The 18,760-nt window shown below is 38.6% G+C and overlaps 2 protein-coding genes across 4 annotated transcripts in view; both read right to left on the minus strand.

Annotated features, from left to right (window-relative positions):
- Positions 1 to 12,840, minus strand: part of LOC139974866 (uncharacterized) — a 24,501-nt gene extending 11,661 nt beyond the window's left edge. Inside the window, exons 1-5 of one of the 3 annotated variants that reach the window (XM_071982361.1) lie at positions 12,760 to 12,840; positions 10,711 to 10,911; positions 3,602 to 3,715; positions 1,386 to 1,544; positions 656 to 783 (exon numbers count right to left, since the gene is read on the minus strand). In XM_071982361.1, the coding sequence (XP_071838462.1) occupies positions 656 to 783; positions 1,386 to 1,544; positions 3,602 to 3,715; positions 10,711 to 10,851 (542 nt within the window). In that variant the 5' untranslated portion in view covers positions 10,852 to 10,911; positions 12,760 to 12,840. Of the gene's footprint in view, positions 1 to 655; positions 784 to 1,385; positions 1,545 to 3,601; positions 3,716 to 10,710; positions 11,389 to 12,759 lie in introns of those variants that run through there. The other 2 variants (XM_071982363.1, XM_071982362.1) reach the window with 2 other exon arrangements.
- A 5,099-nt stretch (positions 12,841 to 17,939) lies between these two features.
- LOC139974939 (sodium/potassium/calcium exchanger 4-like) overlaps positions 17,940 to 18,760 on the minus strand; it is a 40,339-nt gene continuing 39,518 nt past the window's right edge. Inside the window, exon 12 of the mRNA XM_071982493.1 lies at positions 17,940 to 18,455. Within this exon, the coding sequence (XP_071838594.1) occupies positions 18,249 to 18,455 (207 nt within the window). The 3' untranslated portion in view covers positions 17,940 to 18,248. The remainder of the gene's footprint in view (positions 18,456 to 18,760) is intronic.

The raw sequence follows: 18,760 nt of genomic DNA on the forward strand, positions 1-18,760 counted from the left end.
TCAGTATTGAATATTCCCAATGTATTATTATTGAATATTCCCAATGTATTATTATTGAATACTTCCACTATATAACTATTGAATACTCCCCTTATAACTTCTGAATACTGTAATTAATCCTGTAATAAAACAATTGTTGTGTCCCACAAATTCAATGTTTTGTTTCACTCGCAATCCTTGAGTTGAATTGCATTATTCTTTGTTTATGGACCATAGCAGAAGGTATATAAAATAAAGTTTTCAGGTACATATAATTTCTATCGGGGCTGGATATGGCGTCAACAGAATACAGCAACTTCACGACGCAGAATGCTCTTTTAAAAGGATAAGTTCAGCACTAGGCAAACTTTAAAGTTGATTATTTTGAAAACATAGAATCATTAGTATCTTGAAATCTACGGAAACAATTGCTCAAACTCGAATTCTTCCTTTTGTTTACAATGTAACATTGTAATACTCAAATTCTGCCGATTCTCGTCCTTTTCACAAAAGTACAAGCACCTTAGTTTTTGGTTTAGTCATGTTAAGCGCCAAATTTTAGATCGAAATCAAGGGTACTTCATAGGTATATGTTTGTTATAACAGCTTTCTATATAACATCCTACCAGTCTAGTGAGCTGCCTAGCCATGGTTAGGCGTAGTAAGATACCCTTACCTTAATTGGTGATATAACTCTTTCTGTTCCTTTATTGAGTTGGTTATCGTGTCGTCTGGGCTGAGATGAAAATGAGCTCCAACAAGGGTATCGAGGTAGTGGTTGCCATTGAAAGGGGGTCTTTGATTCTGATTTGAGGGATAGAATTACGGAATACGAAATAAGGATAGCATATATGGAATAAGAAATGATAATACGACATAAGGAAGACAAAAATTAATTCTGATGAGAAATACAAGCTGTTATTTTTCAGAACACATGAGAACCCCCCCCCCCCTTTCACAAACTGTTTGGGTGGTCATGTGACCCTTTAGACGATAAATAAAATAGATGATCAATAAAAGCTGTTATTTTTCAGTACACATGGGAACCCCCTCCACCCCCTACACAACCTGTTTGGGTATAAAAGCAGACGATAAATAAAAGCTGTTTCTTTCAGTACACATGTGAACCCGCCACCGGGCCCACCGGGCCCACTCCCTTCACAACCTGTTCGGGTGGGCCTATGACCCTTTAGACGGGATGTTGCACCTGTCCATGTGAAACAATCGTAAAACATATCCTATTAGGCTTTCAATAGAGAAACACCAGCCATATTAATATTATATGGAATAGAAGCTAGGCCTGTGACTTCCAATCGTTGCCCGGGAATAATTATGGATCGCACAAACTCCAGCGCCGAGGGGTTGCAATTACTGAGACGATTTCAGATTGGCGCATTGCGACTCACCAAAGGGGCGTTATGCAGACATAGGTGAATAGCAAAACCAAGCTCTTTGCCACACACTGCTAGAGTTCTGCAGTTATTGGAAGTAATAGGTCCACAACCAATCACGGTGTCACAACCCTTCTCGAGGGCCTCAGCAAGATTCAATTCCAGCCTTCGAATCTGCACAAATAAGAAGATAGGGGTTGATATATGTATTCTGAAGAGAGCTTGTCATATTGGATATAGCGATAAATACCTCTCTGTCTCTTTTCCCTTACAATTTAAAAAAAAAAGCAAGATCTTATGTATAAAAAGTAGAACCCATAGAATGGCCCATACATGAGGAACTATATGACAGTTGTAATTAAGCGAATTTCTGTACAAACTCAGTGCACGTTTCCTCAGCAAGTGTAAAATACTTACAAACTGATCACTATGTTCAACTTCCAACAAGTGCCTCAAAAGTCTACGCCTCGATAAAGTCTTGACTAGTGGCAGTACAAGTTATCTCTCTCGTTATGGTACTAAATATCATCTCTTATAGATGTGATCAGCGACCTCTGTTGATATTACATTTCCTAGGCTGTGAAAGTTGGCAAACATTTTATAAGGATATACTTTCGCAATGATATCGCGCACGACTATAGTTGCCACGACAAACTGTGTTACGATTTGATAGCCATGGTTCAATGTTAACAAGATATAAAGTAATGGAAATAAGTCAAAGATATACCATATACCCAGTGGCGTAGGAAGGTACTTTTGAGTGGGGGGGGGGGCTGAAGACTGATGGCCGGCCTGGGGGAGGGGTCTAAGGGGAGGGGGTGCCCCCCTCCCCCTTTGGATTTTTTTGCATTTCCAGGTGGCCTCAGATGCAATTTGGTGCAATATAGCACACTTCAACACCCACTCCATTTTGTAAACTTAATTTTGTATTTTCACCTGGCCTTAGATGCAAATTGGTGCTCCAAATGAGATTTTTTTTTCTCATTTGGAAATGAAAAGGGGTTTTCTGACTTGCGAACCGGGGGGGCGGAATGATACTTCCGCCCCTCCACATTTTTCACTGGGGGGAGGGGCTGGCGCCCCCAGCCCCCCCCCCCCCGGTTCCTACGCCATTGCATATACCACACACCCCCGGCAGTTGAAAAGTATTATAATAGTGGTAAAGGTCAAGTTGCTGTACGGAGTTTAAAATATATTGCCAAAATGTACGTATTGACCAAATATCACACACTGCAGTTAACGTGAGTATGTCTACATCATACCATTGCAAACATGCATGGTTTTCATCCTCATTTTTTTAAAATCTATTTCACCTGAGAAGGACTGGTGCTCAGTATACTACTTTTCGTATGGACTCAGGCAATACATACTCATGATCCACTGTCAAAAGTGAGGGCCACTTGCCCCATGGAGCTGTTATTATAAGCTGTTAACAAAGGACAGTGCGGCTATTTTTCGGTGTTACTTTTGTTTGCTTGATTTTAAAAGCAACTTCCGGCAACCGCGGCACTTTTCCTAACAAACGCCCTCATTTTACGGCAAACGCATTGTAGATGTTTTTAGCAAGATCATACATTACAGCAACGCACCCATGTCTGGCAAACGCCCAATCACTGGTCTCCGAACTTGTTTTTTCGTTGTTGTCATATACTGACAAAACCACAAACTTTCGTTCGTTTATTGATATTTCCCTATCCCAAAGAGATGCAAAAATTCTAAGTCAAACCATTAGTTGGTGTGACTTTTAAACTACTAAAGAGAAGCATAAAAAGTGTTTCATGTCCCAGTGGTACTATGACATAATTACAACACGAAAGCTCTCAGATACGAAAACTTCCAAACGGAGTTGTCTTAACTGTTTGGAGAAAAGGGCCGAAAATAACGTGTAATTATGGCAGCTGGACTAAATAACGGGCTAAGTGACGAAATAACGATAACGTCACCGAGCAAACTTATACTCATGGATGTATACATATATATAGTTACAATGTAGTGAATGTTGAAGGGGGGGGGGGGGGGGATTAGTGATGGTTCACTAGGAGAGGTATACCATGGGGGAGTGAGGTTATAGACTGGAAAAGCCCGTTTACGGTTGATCTTGGAACAAACGTAGGCCCAAAAAAAAAAAAAAAAATGGGAAATTGGTGCAACCGGTGAAGTGAGCTAGCATGTGATTGGTGGTTAGGTCCTAAAGTAAGTACTGAAGCAGGGGGTAACTAATTTTGACTAACCTTGTGACCAGATATGGCTCCACCGGTGAAATCGTCCCGCTTCATGTAAACTTCGAAGTCACTTGGGATTTGAGGAAGATACCACTTGCTAATAGGGGTATTCTTTTGACAAAGCTGTAGAAACAGCCAGCGAATTGAAACATGAATATTCATATGATAAAAACAATATTTGTCATGGTGTGAATCTCTAAAGTAACATTCATGAAGATATGACAGTAGGCTTATATTTTAACAAACCTCGACATATATATAGCGAATATCAGATATGTCGGGCTTAACCTTATTCGAAGACAAATCGGCCTCGATATAATACGCTGTACCTACTCACATATTGTAATAATAATACTTGCATCCGATTGGTAGTCGGTTTGACGACTGCCCGCAAGAAATAATAGATAGGCGTCTGTATATATTTATATTTATAAATATATATTTATATATATAATTGAAATCGTATATAGATATAGATATATATAAAATAATAATCATATCAATAATAATAATAATAATAATAATAATAATAATTTTGTTTTCTCCATTTATTCAGCATATTTTATATTTTTAATATAGCATATACATATTGTTATAAATTATAATCACCTTTTACGATTCTTGCATAGAACATGTTTAAATGAAATTTCAAAAACGGAACAACTCTGGGCATTCAGAAAATGCCCGTTGTAATTGAATATAACTTACTTTATCTTTCTTACACTTACTTGATTTTGAATGGATATAACGTTCAACATCAATTGCAAACTTAAATTTATAGAAAAAATCGCAAATATTTGGTAAGTTCTTGTTTCGCTTACAATCATAGATATAATACTTCATGTGTATTATAAGAAAATTATATGGGTGACTATATCCATTTCCGTACCCGAAAAAAATATTTTGTTTTGAAAAGAAGAATTGTTGCTTTAAAAACCGATTCTCTACGTCTAATATGAAAGATCCAGTAAAATTACAGTCCCAAAATAGATGTTCGATATTCTCAGTTTCTCTGTTACAGAAGGAACAGACCTCTGTATCATTTATACCCATCAACGCTAAAAGTTTATTTGTTGCAATAATACGGTGTAAAAATTTAAACTGAAAGTATTGGAGCTTTGCATCTAATACAGTGTAGTATGGAATCTTAAAAAACCTGTCCCAGTCTTTTTTGGTCAGATCTTTAAAGGAGCAACTCCATTTCTCTCTTGCAGTCGGAACTTTTGATAAACGATGTAAATACATTTTATAGATATGCTGAGAGATAGAGCTAGCCCGAATGGCATTAAAATACATGATAGTATTGTTGTTCATAACATCAGTACTATGGCAACCTGACCTTTTCCACCACTGGGGAATTGCACTTATTAAACCCCAATACAAAGTAAAAGGTATATCAGCATTAAAAACCTGTTTGAACCTTACAAACGTTAGCGGCTTATTATGCTCATCAAACAGGTTACTAACATAAATAACATTTCTATCCATTAAAATGTGATTCATAACAATTTTGTTGTCGATACGAATATGAGAATTGTTCCAAATGACTTGATTACCGAAATTTTCTGTTGGAGTAGAGAATGAAATATCACACCACGCATAGACTATTTGACGAATGAAAGAATTTCTTATACTATTCACATCATTCTTAGCACAGTTACAATGAAAAATAAACTGTTTCCCAAACGGCTTCAAATAGATATCAAAAAACATTTTCCAAGTACCGTTTATGGCATTTGTATATCGCCTAATCCAGGTACACTTTAAACTGTTTATAAAACTGATGATGTGTGTAACTTTTAATCCTCCGTTGCCAATAGTATTAATCATGACCAGCCTCTTTACTTTATCGGGGTTTCCCGCCCAAATAAAATCGAATAAAATACTTTCTAAATCCTTTACGAAACTATTCGGGGGATTTGGCAACACCATAAATAGGAAAACGAGTTGCGACAAAGCAAATGTTTTCACAATGATATTACGCCCTATAGGGGTCAAATCTCTAGATGACCATAAGCTCAAGGTATTCTTCAGTCTAGAAAGTTTCGGTTGATAATTCAGCCGGAACAGATCGTTGCCATCACCCGTAAAAGTGATCCCAAGCATCTGAACTGGTCCATGCGTAATAGTAATATTAAAGTCATATACTGCAGCTGGAATATGATTACTAAATGGGCCCAGCGGGAAAAGACTAGACTTGGACATATTCATAGACAAACCTGAAGCTTCTTTTAACAGTTTAAAAATACGAATCATCTCCGTAATCGTGGCCACACTGCCATCAAGAAAAAGTGTGGTGTCGTCGGCATATTGCATAATTTTTACTTCTGTGTTACTTATTCTAATACCCTTAATGATCTCATTATTCTGTACTTTTATGGCAAATACCTCGGCCACCAAGATAAATAAATATGGGCTTAATGGGCATCCCTGACGGACTCCCCGTTGAAGTGGAAAGAAACCCGTCGAATAACCATTGTTACAAATACAACTATGACAGTTACTATAAAAAACATCTATCCAATTTTTAAAACTAATACCAAAGTTGAAATATGAAAGAGTTGTTTTAACGAACGACCATTCTAACTTATCAAAGGCTTTTTCGAAATCTACAAGAAACAAAAACCCTGGGATTTCTTGGTGAGCGCAATACTCTATTAAGTCTAAGACAAATCTAATGTTTTCCCCAATAAATCTATTTTTCAAAAAACCGGTCTGCTGAGGACCAATGATATTATGGATAACAGCTTTTAATCTAGAAGCTATCGCTTTCGCGCCAATTTTATAGTCAGTATTCAGGAGTGTGATGGGCCGATAATTTTGTAAAAAGGCAGGACTCTTGTCAGGTTTTAAAATTAATGTCACAATGCCTCTTGACTGCTCCGCCGCCAGACTCCCATTGTCATACCCATAATTTAACGAATCTATTACCAATTGCCCTATTAAAGGCCAAAAAGTTTTGTAAAAGTTCACAGATAGTCCGTCACTGCCTGGGGCTTTGTCGTTATGCATCGCTGATAGAGCTTGGTAGCACTCGTCTAGAGTGAGGACACCATCACAAGACTGTACATCGATATTTTGGTCTGGTAGCCCGTTAAAGAAAGGGTCGGGAATGCATCCATCTGAGCTGTAGAGCTCCTTATAAAAATTCTTCATCTCCTCGAGAATACGGTCCTTGTCCATAACAATACTACCGTTACTTTTCTCAAGTCGTTGAATCGAATTAAGTGATTTGTTCCTTCTTTCTAAATTTAAAAAATATTTTGAGTTTTTTTCTCCTTCTTCCACCCAACGTGCACGAGACCTGATGATGGTACCTCGGAGCTTATAGTCATAAAGTAACATAAGTTCGTTGTGGGCTTCCTTAAATCGTGATCGTACATTTGCTGATTCCTCAAGATATAATTGTTGTTCAAGCTCGGCAATTTTATTAATAAGATCATGCTCTTTTGCCCGTCTCTCTTTGGCCCGATCTTTCGAGAAAGTCATGCTAGTCTTACGAATGTTAAACTTTAACATCTCCCATCGCCGTGTAGGGTCCTGATCAGTATCCTTCTCTAGCCCATTACGAATTAGTTCATTGATGAGATCAGAATAGATTTGGTCATGCAGAAGCGAGTTGTTTAATTTCCAATAGCCTGGGCCTCTGCTAACTAATTGGGTGGAGATTGATAGACAGATGAATGAATGATCGGATTGAATGCCAGGGGAGAAAACATTATCAGTAACTGCATAACTTTCCGGTCTTGATATAAGGAAGTAGTCCAGCCTGCAGTGTATACCTGGTGTTACATTGGAGCTCCAAGTATACTTTTTAACAAAAGGATTTCGTTCTCTCCAGATATCAATAAGGTTATGTGAATCCATTAACTCTAAGCATTTTTCTCGCGCTTTGAAATTAGTTCTTTTGTTTCCGCCAATTTTGTCCAGGTCTAGGTTAAAAACAAAGTTAAGATCTCCTCCACAGATAATGGTATCACCCTGAAAATTATTTAAAACATTCGATATGCTGGTAAAAAAACATGGGTGTGTCAATATTTGGAGCATAAATACTGGCGATTGTGTATATACGTTGATGGGTTTGAATGTCAAGTATCACTAATCTTCCAAGTGCATCGGATGCCTCCTTGAGAACTTTAAAGGTTAAGCGGGGATTTAATAGTATACATACACCTCGACTTGTTGTTGAACCGTGAGAGAAAACAATACGTCCACCCCATTCATTCTGCCAGTATTTAAAATCCGATAAAGAGCTATGTGTTTCCTGCAGCATGACTATGTCAGCATTGCGTCTGTGAAGATATGCGAATAATTGTCTCCTTTTCTTTGTTTGTCGAAGTCCCCTGGCGTTGAAAGAGATAAGTTTTAGATTCGTTTCCATTGAGATGTATATAAACAATCAGCTTTATCGAGTACTAGTATATCGAGCACAGTACAATATATAACGTAAAAAGTGTATACCGTTTCCGTAAAGATAAATAATGGGTTATGTATATGTAAACAACTTCGTATGGAGTTAAAAAAATATGGTAAAATAAAGTCAATCCAATCGGATAAATCGCGAAAACATCGTAAGATGTATACGATGTAACGTCTCAGTCCGGTTGAAAAAATACGCCACATTCGCGTAAGTATCGGATGATTACTGGACACTAGTAGGGCCGAATAGAATATGTAAATAATTTTCCAGCCTATAATAAACAGGCATTTAAAGGAGCGTTTACAAGTACGCTGTCCGCAGTAATGTCAACGAGAATAACCACAGGTACAAAATTAATGAAAGTTATATGGCTTACCATTGGACAAACGCCAGCGGCCTCCAGAAAAATGTAGTTTTGTACCTGACTGATACAGTTCTGACACCTTCTTTTGCCACTTCCTTTTCTCCTCCAGATCATCTCGAGTTAAGTCATCGATGATAAAATAATCCTCATTTTGTAGTGCATGTCTCTGGTTTCTCCTCGCGGTTAATTTGTCCTTGTAGAAAGATAGCTTTGCCAAAATATGTCTGTCTCTCCCGGTGACAACCCTACCGTCTCGATGGGCTCGTTCAATACGACAATCAGGAATCCCGACTTTGGAGAGAACATCTTTAACGATTTTAATGCAGTCCTCGGAGTCTTCCGTTTTGATGCCCACGATTCTGACATTGTTTCTACGGGAGAAACGTTCATGCTTGTTTAAAAGTGTCGCTTGAAGATCCTTTGAAGCCTCCAGATCAGTGATTCTGGCTTCGAAGCGCTCACATGTTTTTTGCAAATCGACGTTTTGCTCCTTTAAATCGTTCAGTGCGGCTTCCTGAGTCTCGAAGGCACGTTGGAATTCAGAGCGAATAGTATTCAATTCACGGAAAATTCTTTCTATCGCAGAGTTCAAATTATCAGAAGGATTACCAGTAGTATCTCCATTATTATCGTTGACACTGGCAGGTGGGTCATCTGAACGTGGTAGGCTGGAGCATAGGCCCAAAGTTAGGTTAGAGCTTAGGTCTGGGCGTTGGCTGTCGGAATCTTTTTTCTTCTTTTGGCTGCCCGGGGGCCTACCTCTTGGTCTTTTTTCGCCCTGACTCATTGTATGGCTGATATATCGTTGTATTTGCGAACAGATAGACCGGTAATTCTTTGGAAAATTCCTCAAAAACTTAAAAAATATCAAGAGCCCTTTGGCGCTCGGTGTACTTAGGCCAACATAGAACCAAATAAATCAATAATAATAATAAATGATATTGTCAGAATGTTCCCTCCTGAAACGTGGGGTTGAAGGCCCACCTTTCCCCGCAAAACAAATAGAGCGAGACATTTTGGAGTAATGCTACATCACTATAGTTTATTAACTGTCTCTCTCACTTAAAAGTTATAATTACTTCAGAAGCACAAAAGGAAAATCCGAATAAATAAAACAAATGCTATATCTCTCTCTCTGGAAAGATGTTTATTCTCTGCCCATAAAGTACAAGGCCTACGGGGATGGGAGGACATTGAAAGTTTGCTCGACAAAGTCAGTTAGGTAGTCTCAAATTTCTTAAGAACATACCAACAACTCTCAGAACGAAAACTTCTCGAAGGTCATGGACGCTGACACCACATTCTGATCAATTTGTCATTTTGTTTTTACTCTCGATATTTATTCAAAACTCCAAAAGAACAGTCGAAATGTTTCGACAAAATGTCACGTTATTTGTGATAAAAAGTAACTTCCAGATGAAACTTCAAAGTATCGATGTAAGCATCGGAACTTTGGAGATAAAAAGTTTTAATTAACAACGTTGCAATTCGAGATGAATTTGTTGCAAATTTGATATGAAATATTCATTATTTTGAATTTTGAAGTAAAACTTCAAAATACAGAGATAAAAACGTGAAATTTCGACATAATACATACGTCCCCGGGGAGGGGGCAGATATGTGATTCCGCCGACTGATATGGGGGAGGGATCTAAGGGGAGGAGTTCAATTTTGTTCACAGGGAAGACTAGCTAGATGCAAAATGGTGCTTACAATTACTAGCTTCAAGCCTGTGCAATTGTTAAGAAATAATTAATTTTTTATCGATTATAAATATATTCATGAATAGAAACTTAATTATAAATAATAATAATTTTAAAACTTATATGGTGCTCGTAAACATACATTTAATGGCACCTTACAAAATTTCAACCCTGGTCATTGGTAACTTGACACACCTACACACCAAAGTGTGCACAATTCAATCAATCTCTCCTGGGGCACCACAGTGCACCACAACCACGTGTCCCCCGGGGACTTCCCATAGGGTGCAGCCACAAACCGGCGCACGCAACTATATTTACAAGATACCTCGCAGGTCCCCATTTATACACCTGGGTGAAGAGAGATAAAGCGCCTTGCCCGAGGAAACAACGTAATGATCTGGCCAGGGCTCGAACCTGTAATCCTTAGATCACAAGTCCACTGCCTTAACCTCTTGACCACACAGCCCTTGTATATCCACTTGAGTGACATAGACTTTGCTAGAAAAGTCATTGAATGTGCACATATAAACATGCTAATCTATTTCTAATTGTGAGAGGGTTTGGGGGGGGGGGGGGGGTCGCGGGTAAACTATGATATCTATCCTATATAGTTATATAATAAACTTACATTTATCTTAAATCTTGGTTTCCAGCGCAGATCTTCAGCCCACTTTGGCGCCACGTATTTGTACATGCGTTTCTTTGCATCGTCTCGTATCTTGCGTAGATGCCCATCGTCACTGGGGTCTTTTGCTCCAGAATCCGACATATTCCTCACAATAGCGAAGGCAAAATACTTCAGCTCTTAATTTTCAACACCTTCTCTGTTCTAATTTGACCAAAATTCAAGAAAATAAAAAACAACTGCATTAATCAGTTACTAGTCTTGTAGACACTCTATAATTTAAAGACTTGATTTAAATATGTTACAGTTTTATATAACCTTCTTTGACACAGTTCGTCGCGTTTAAAAATTATGGAAACGAATGTGATACGGCGAGATTTATTACAGTGTAACGCTGACTTTGGTCTACTTCTTAGAAAACAACACAGTCGGTCGAAAGACGAAGAGTGTGTCCTTTTATTTACTCGAAATATTTTATTGTTCAAATGTGTACAGCTGATTTGTTTGTGACTGATAAATTGAAGAGCAGCTACACGGGTTTACAATACACAGTATTAGTAACTAATGTTATATCTAATCGTTTACTTCTCAATATAACATCTACAACGACGAGCACTAGCTCATGATCAAGAACGAGCATACCCTTGGGCATATACATATAACTCAGTATGTAACACTGTAGCTAAAAATACTGGTATATTATACTGGTATATTAAGGAGTGGTACATTAAAAATACTGGTATATTAAAAATACTGGTATATTAAGGAGTGTTAGCTCAGTGCTTAACGCCGGTGCCTTTCAATCATAAGGTCCCCTGTTCGAGTCACTCCCAGATTAATGTATGTCGTCCAGTTACAGAGTTGTTGACAATTATCAATTCATAATCATGGACGTTAAATATGAATGTAAGAGACTGACTTCGGTCAGCTTGCGGCTTTGATAAGCCAATGCGGCTTCTTCGCGAGTTCCTGCTTGCAGGAGGATCTATATTTCCTCCCACAGCATATCCTTAGAATGCTTTATCAAACATTAGTTCTGCCACACCTATCCTACTGTACAACTATTTGGTCTGGTACATACAATATTAACATTGACCGCCTAAATATTCTCCAAAAGAGGGCTATGCATCACATTGCTAATGCCCCACCACTTGAACATATACTAGTGGAATATTCAAGTCCCTAAATTAAACTTGGTGAAATTATAACAGTCAAGGTTGCTACCTTTGCTTACAAAGCATGGAATGGAATACTGCCATCACTTTTAATGTAGTAACAGAGTCTTACATAACCATCACACAAGACAAGCCGACAACGCTCATTGCAATTTTTACCATAGTAACATAGGGAAATTCAGTCTTCGTAATAGAGCAATACAAATTTGGAACGATCTGTCAACAAATTTGAAGTCTATAACTTCAAAACCCACATTCACCACACATTTGAAAAAGGAATTTATTAACTCGTACTAGTATTATATAATCTATTAACGTATCCATCTCAGCATCATTAGGATATTATTACTGTGTATTTAATCCTTACGTATATACTGTATTATTTATATTTGTACAATTTTCTTTTCTTTTCTCCAAAGGGAGTCTCCTACCTTGTTAAGTCTTTTTAAGACTTTATAGGAGACTTCCTTTCCGATTGTACACAATTGGCGATAAAAAAAAATGAATTAAACTGACTGAACTGAGTACAGACGTTTTCACATGCAATTGGTACGTGAGAACGTTTCTCGTGAGTAGACTTTCTCGCAACTAGAGGACTTAACTATGATAAACAATTAGTAAGATCTCTTATGTGAAGATTGCGTAAATTAATTATGAGTACGTTTCTGATGAGAAGATATCTCGCAAGTCGAGTTTCTTGTCAAGTCTACGAACTAGGTTGACTTCAAACACATAAATATTTGGGACCTAAACTCAATAAAACTAGTTCCTAATTATCACTCAATTAAATAAATAGATCTTTAACGTTATCCCTACCAGTAACTTAGCCAAAATACGGTTCATGTTGCCTAGAATTAACACTTAAACTTAAACTTACATTCTGATATCCTATCCGTTCGCTGGCTGCCTTCTTCTCTCTTTGCAATCATAACAGGTACTTATGATACTATCACACGGATTATCTAACTAGGGTGATGATATCGCCTGTCTAGTGATTATTTTGGCTTATTCAAAAACATGTCACGCTTGAAGACTTATCTGATTTTACAATCTTTGGTATAAGTATTATAATCAATTATAATATTATAATAAGTATTATAATCCATGGTATAATACAGCTATGGAGACACCAGTTACCGAATACATTAATTCAGTTATCAATTTACACTATTACACCTAAGTATGTCTGGAAACGAGAGAAAGGCCTATGCTGAAATCATATTTTAACGTGTTCTTTTGTTGTTGTTAATATGATGTTTCCTCACTCTGCGTCACTTGGGTAAAAGGCTCATTGCCAGTAACATTATGCTGTGTATTCAGGCGCGTAGCCAAGGGGGGGGGGGGCGAAGGGGGCAGCCGCCCCCCTTGAGCAAATTTTTTTTTAATGTTTTTATGATATCGCTAGTATTTTCAAAAGAGAAAATGCTAAGATTCAACTTACAAGGCCTGAGAAGTGCCTTTTCCAGCGATCTGGGGGCATTCTAAGCCAAAATTTTCTTGTACGCTTCGCGCCAACTTATGGTGGCGCTACGCTTAGATAGTTTACAATGCCGAATCTACAGTTTCGCCCATCCCTTGGCAAATTCCTGGCTACGCGCCTGTGTGTATTATTGTGGTAGGGTCTGACCTCCGGCCATTGGGTATCCAGAACCCATTCCCCGTTCCCCTCCTTCAAAGCAAAACAAGAGCGGATTTTCAGTCACACGTAAAAGTAAAATTGGTTTGTATAGAGGTGCGAGCATAGCGCGGGGTTAGAGCAAGGGCGGCGGAAGCACTTTTAATCTGGGGGGGCACCGACATCAAAGGGCACTTTGCAGAAATTCGATTGGACTGATGCAGCCTTATATTTAGTACCCTTTATTAACTCTTATTGTATTATCTTATTTGCGTATACACATTACCCCACCAACGCCCCCCCCCCCCCCCTTCAAGGAAAATATGCATACTAGCACTGCAATATCCAATATGCAAATTGGGAAACAAGGAACACATTTTCTTTTGAGACAAAATGAGGTGAAATCATGCTAGGTGCTAATGTAGGAATCTTCCGAATTAGAGTTTATTTCTTGTCGATATCTTAACAATTTGTTTCCATTCGAAATAGCTTTGAGTTTGACCCACAGAAATTCATTAAAAGTCAGGGGCGTAACCAGGATTCGCAAAGTTATATGCACGACTATCTGAGCGGAGCGCCACCATCGGTTGGCGCGGAGCGTACAAGAAAATTTTTGGTTTTACAAACCCCTCAGATGGCTGGAAACGGCCCTTCCCGAGTGTTCATTCTGGTTGCCTGGCCTCTTGCTAACTTGAGACACCTCAATTTTTATGTAGAAAAAGGGCACATTTTTAACCTGAGGAAAAGTGGGGGGCACGTGCCCCCTGTGCCCCCCGGTTCCGCCGCCCTTGGGTTAGAGGTGTGGTGTAGAGGTGGGGGCGGTATAGAGGTGGTTAATTTAGAAGTGGGCTATTGAGGTGGGGTACAGAGGTGGAAATATAGAGGTACGAATATATAGAGGTGCAAGTATAGAGGTGTAGGTATACAGGTGGAAGTATAGAAGTGGGGGTAAATAGGTGGGGTATAGAGGTGGGGGTATAGAGGTGGGGGTAAAGAGTTGGAGGTCAGTATAGAGGTGGAGGTCAGTAAAGAGGTGGGGTATAGAGGTGCGAGCATATATAGAGGTGAGACTACAGACGTGGGGTTAGAGGTGGGAGTAGAGTTGGGGTATAGAGGTGGGTATAGGAGTGGGTATCGAGGTGGGGTACATAGGTGGGAATATAGAGGTACTAGTATATAGAGATGCGAGTATAGAGGTGGAAGTATACAGGTAGGGGTATACAGATGGAGGTATAGAGTGGGGGTATAGAGATTGAGGTATAGAGTTGGGGGTATTGAGTGGGGGTATAGAGGTGGGGTATAGAGGTGGAGGTATATAGTGGGGGTATAGAGGTGAGGTATATAGGTGGGGGTATTGAGTGGGGTATAGAGGTGGAGGTCAGTATAGAGATGGGGTATAGAGGTGCGAGTATATATAGAGGTGAGACTATAGCGGTGGGGTTAAAGGTGGATGTATAGAGATGGAGGTATTGAGATGGGGGTAGAGAGATGGCGGTATTGAGATTGGCCACAAAGGGGAGGTATAGAGGTTGGGGTCAAGACATGGGGTATATAAATTTGGCATGGAGGTGGTGGTATATAGGAGATATTGAGGTGGGGTATAGAGGTAGCATACTTAGGTATAGAGGTGGGGGTATAGAGTGGATAATATATATGGTAAGAGAGGAGAGTTTAATCGTGGTAACCTTTCTGAAGAACAGTCATGGTCCCTCAACAATAATTCCGATTTAATACATACTATAATAATAAGCATTTACTTTTAAGACGCTGAAGTGTACGGGCTTATGGATTACAACTTACACGTCGGGTGGCTTCCAATTCATCATTTTAACTCAAATTTGGAATCTTTTCCAATTTAGAAAGTCATTTCAGTTGGGTAAACCGTAGATTGTTCCAGGCCGAGTTTCGAACCCGGAACCTCCCGATTGTTAAGCCTCATTGCTTCAGATGCACCGATTGCGGAAAGTTTCCTACCAGATCATGCATTGCGGCAAGTAGAACATTGCTCTGTGTCTGTCTACTCTGTGAAGTTTGTATTATCACTCAAAATGATGCATATGTTGTTAATTGGTAACCTTACTAGTTCAAGGGCCACAAAAATAACTTTCGCCATGATTTCCTCATACAAATTTGTATGGTCTGGCCGACGAGACGGAACCAAGTGAGGAGGGGGGGGGTCTTGGTCAAGTAGGGGTATCGGGAATTACACAGGCCTATTTTCATTTGCATACATTTACCGTCAAGTAAAGTGCCTTTACTCTAATACTAGTATTTGTTCGTAACTATCCCTCTACTAAGAACATAGTCAACAGTGGCGCCACCAGCCTTTCCATCAGTGGCGGGAGAGAGGCTTATGGGGTCAAGCCGAACTTGGAGCAGGGTGAAAGGTGTGGGGGGGAGGGGGGGGGTCAGCATATAATCTTTTTTAATAATCCACTGTTATGTCCAGAACTATGAAACCTTCAGAGAGCAGTCGCAGTTAACACAGCTATGTTTAATTAATTGGGAATTGATTCGGTAGCTGATTAAAATTGTTTCGCTTGCTTGTGTAAGCTCATTTGTTTTCAACATATTCCACTAAACTTATTGATGCATAAAAGTGCGTTTCATCAGTATCTCATTTGTAGGTGGTGAGAGGGCAAGCTAAATGAGGTCCTACACATGTATTTCCCTCAGCCATTGTTTACGCCATATGTGCGTCAAAATGGGCGGGGCATTGAAACTGAAATGGACTCCGCGAGTGCCATTCTTGGGAAAGAGTCTAAGCACATGGTAATGTATCAGTTTGTTGCCGCTTTGAATAGTTTGGTTCGGGATTCATTTTATTTATTAAATATTTGAGGGAGCCAAGAGAGGGGGAATTAATCCTTAAGTGACCAACCATTAAAAGGCTAGTCAGCACACATACACAGGACAGAGTAAGAAATGCATAATGTGTGTGTGGGGGGGGGGGTGCGAGGAGCCGATGCCCATACTTTAAATCAATGCAAGCCAATTTAATCAATCAGATGTGTGCCTTGCATGGTAAATGATTGAAAAATCATAAGCATTAGCTTCGAATATCCCCCCCCCCCCAAAAAAAAAAAAAAAAAAAATTAAGAATTGGGGGGATTTGTTATGCCAGTTTTTGAATGACTAGCCAACTATTTAATACAAAATTATTCTTAAAAAGAAAATGATGAACTGAATAAAAATAAACTAGATACAACAAGCAAATACATAGTCAAAAATAAGAGAGAAATTTTTAATCTAGTTCAAACTTTATTAATATTTTCAATAAATATCAAACTTCTATACAACTTTTCTTCATATTTATAATAATGAACACACTCGAATAATAGTAAAACCAACCTTTTATACAATGAATAAAATATTTATACTTTACATCATATGGAACTGTTAATGTTTTATCACACACAACTCTAAAATACCATGTACAGGCACAGCTCAATAAATATTTGATTACCCCTCGTATTAAAACGTGAGAGGAGGTAACCCTTCCTCTTTAACTTTCTGCTCTTCTATAACTAATAATTCAACCATGGACAGCGCTCTTTAAGTACCCCTCTTCTGTAAAGATGCCACAGGTGACTCCATTTTATGGGCGGATTCCGTTAGAGTCGTCCAACTCCACTTCGGCTGTAGCCTTCTTGAGTCGACATATCAGTTCAAAACATTTAATTCACATCATTTCATCGCGACGAAAAAATTCATCTGGGAATTTGTTCTATTTCTTTCTTCTTCTTTTGTTTCTTCTTTTGTTCTTTCTTTCTTTCTTTGTTTGTTTCTTTTGAAACTCTAAAGGTTTAACAGCACACAGTTAAGACGAAAGCACACATTTTTTTGTTGTTGCACATTACCAACTATAATGGTTGGCAAATTACGAAGAGGGTAACAGTTAAAAAAGAATCTCACAAATAAAGCCGAATCAGAAATAACAGAACAGAATTTTGGGGGGCTCTAGAGTTGAACCCAAAAACTCAATCGATTCTATTTTTAACTTTGTTTCTGTCTCTTCTTTGGTTCAACTTTGGACAAAGCTTGTTGATTGCAATCATTGTTTTTGCACTGAAATTAATTCAAATTTTCATTTTATTTATTTCATTTTTTCTCTCTTCATAAATATATTATTTCTGAGGGTTTCTGAGGGCACAGCGTGCCCATCAAATACAATTTCTTAAAGCATGGAATGTGGATTTTACACGAAATATTGCATGCATAAATAGAAACAAAAGTTGATCTCCTGAGGGAAAAATAAGAAAAGAATAACAAGAAACTGCAATTTTCCTTGTTCTTTTTGAAAAGAAAAGAAAGCAGAAACAAGAAAAAAACAAAGGAGATTGTAAAACCAAAAAAATGCGCTATGGAAAGACCATGGTAGACGGAAAGAACATGGAAACAAAAGAAAGGCAAACATGGAAAAAATGTACAAAGGCAATGTACAATGTGTATTGTTATTAATGATTATTATGTCAATCTTTTCATCAAGTTTCCATTCTGTAGGTATATATTTATGTATATATACAAGTTTCTCATTAGAAGAGAGTTCCATTAAAAGTACAGGTAGATTCCAAATTATTTGCACACTTTTGTCCACTAGAAAGTCGTCTCAAAACCTTGAAAGCCTCTTTTTCCAAACGATTCACTTTTCATTTAAAATATCTCCTCCAAAATGTTTTGCATTGATTGACAAGTCAGTTTCTCTCAGCAGTCCCATTAAAATCCGGCAAAATGTAATCTGTCGTAGTAAATCAGCAGTTGTAATCGCATACGAATTCTTGGACGAAGCAATACACCAGGAACACGACGTACATGGACACGAAACTGACGCCGATGATCCAGTTGAGGCGGAAGCGAACGCAGGCGAACATCGCCAAAGTCAGAGCCAGGATGAGGAGCAGAATGAAACCAAATTTCGCGTGTGGGGTGACGGGTAGATTTCCGCTGGCTCGCAAGTCCTGGCAAACAAACAAAAGAGAAGAAAATGATAGATTCTATTGTTCTTTTAATGGCAAGTGTGGACGCCATGAATGGAGCAGACAGTTTGCAGCAGATTTAAGTGCTGCATTTATATACCTGTTCATTGATGTGTGCACAGGACTTCAAAGTTTGGGGGTGTGGGGGTGTGGGGGGGCGGTGGTAGGCGCATTTCAAATTTTTCCCGACTGATTATCTTAGGTGGCATGAACTTTCTTGTTAGACCAATTTTTCTTTTTTTTTGACAAACGAGGGGTGTGGCTGCAGGATTGTTGATTTTTGTGTG

This window comes from Apostichopus japonicus, chromosome 10, assembly GCF_037975245.1.
Source record: "Apostichopus japonicus isolate 1M-3 chromosome 10, ASM3797524v1, whole genome shotgun sequence".
NCBI lineage: Eukaryota > Metazoa > Echinodermata > Holothuroidea > Aspidochirotida > Stichopodidae > Apostichopus > Apostichopus japonicus.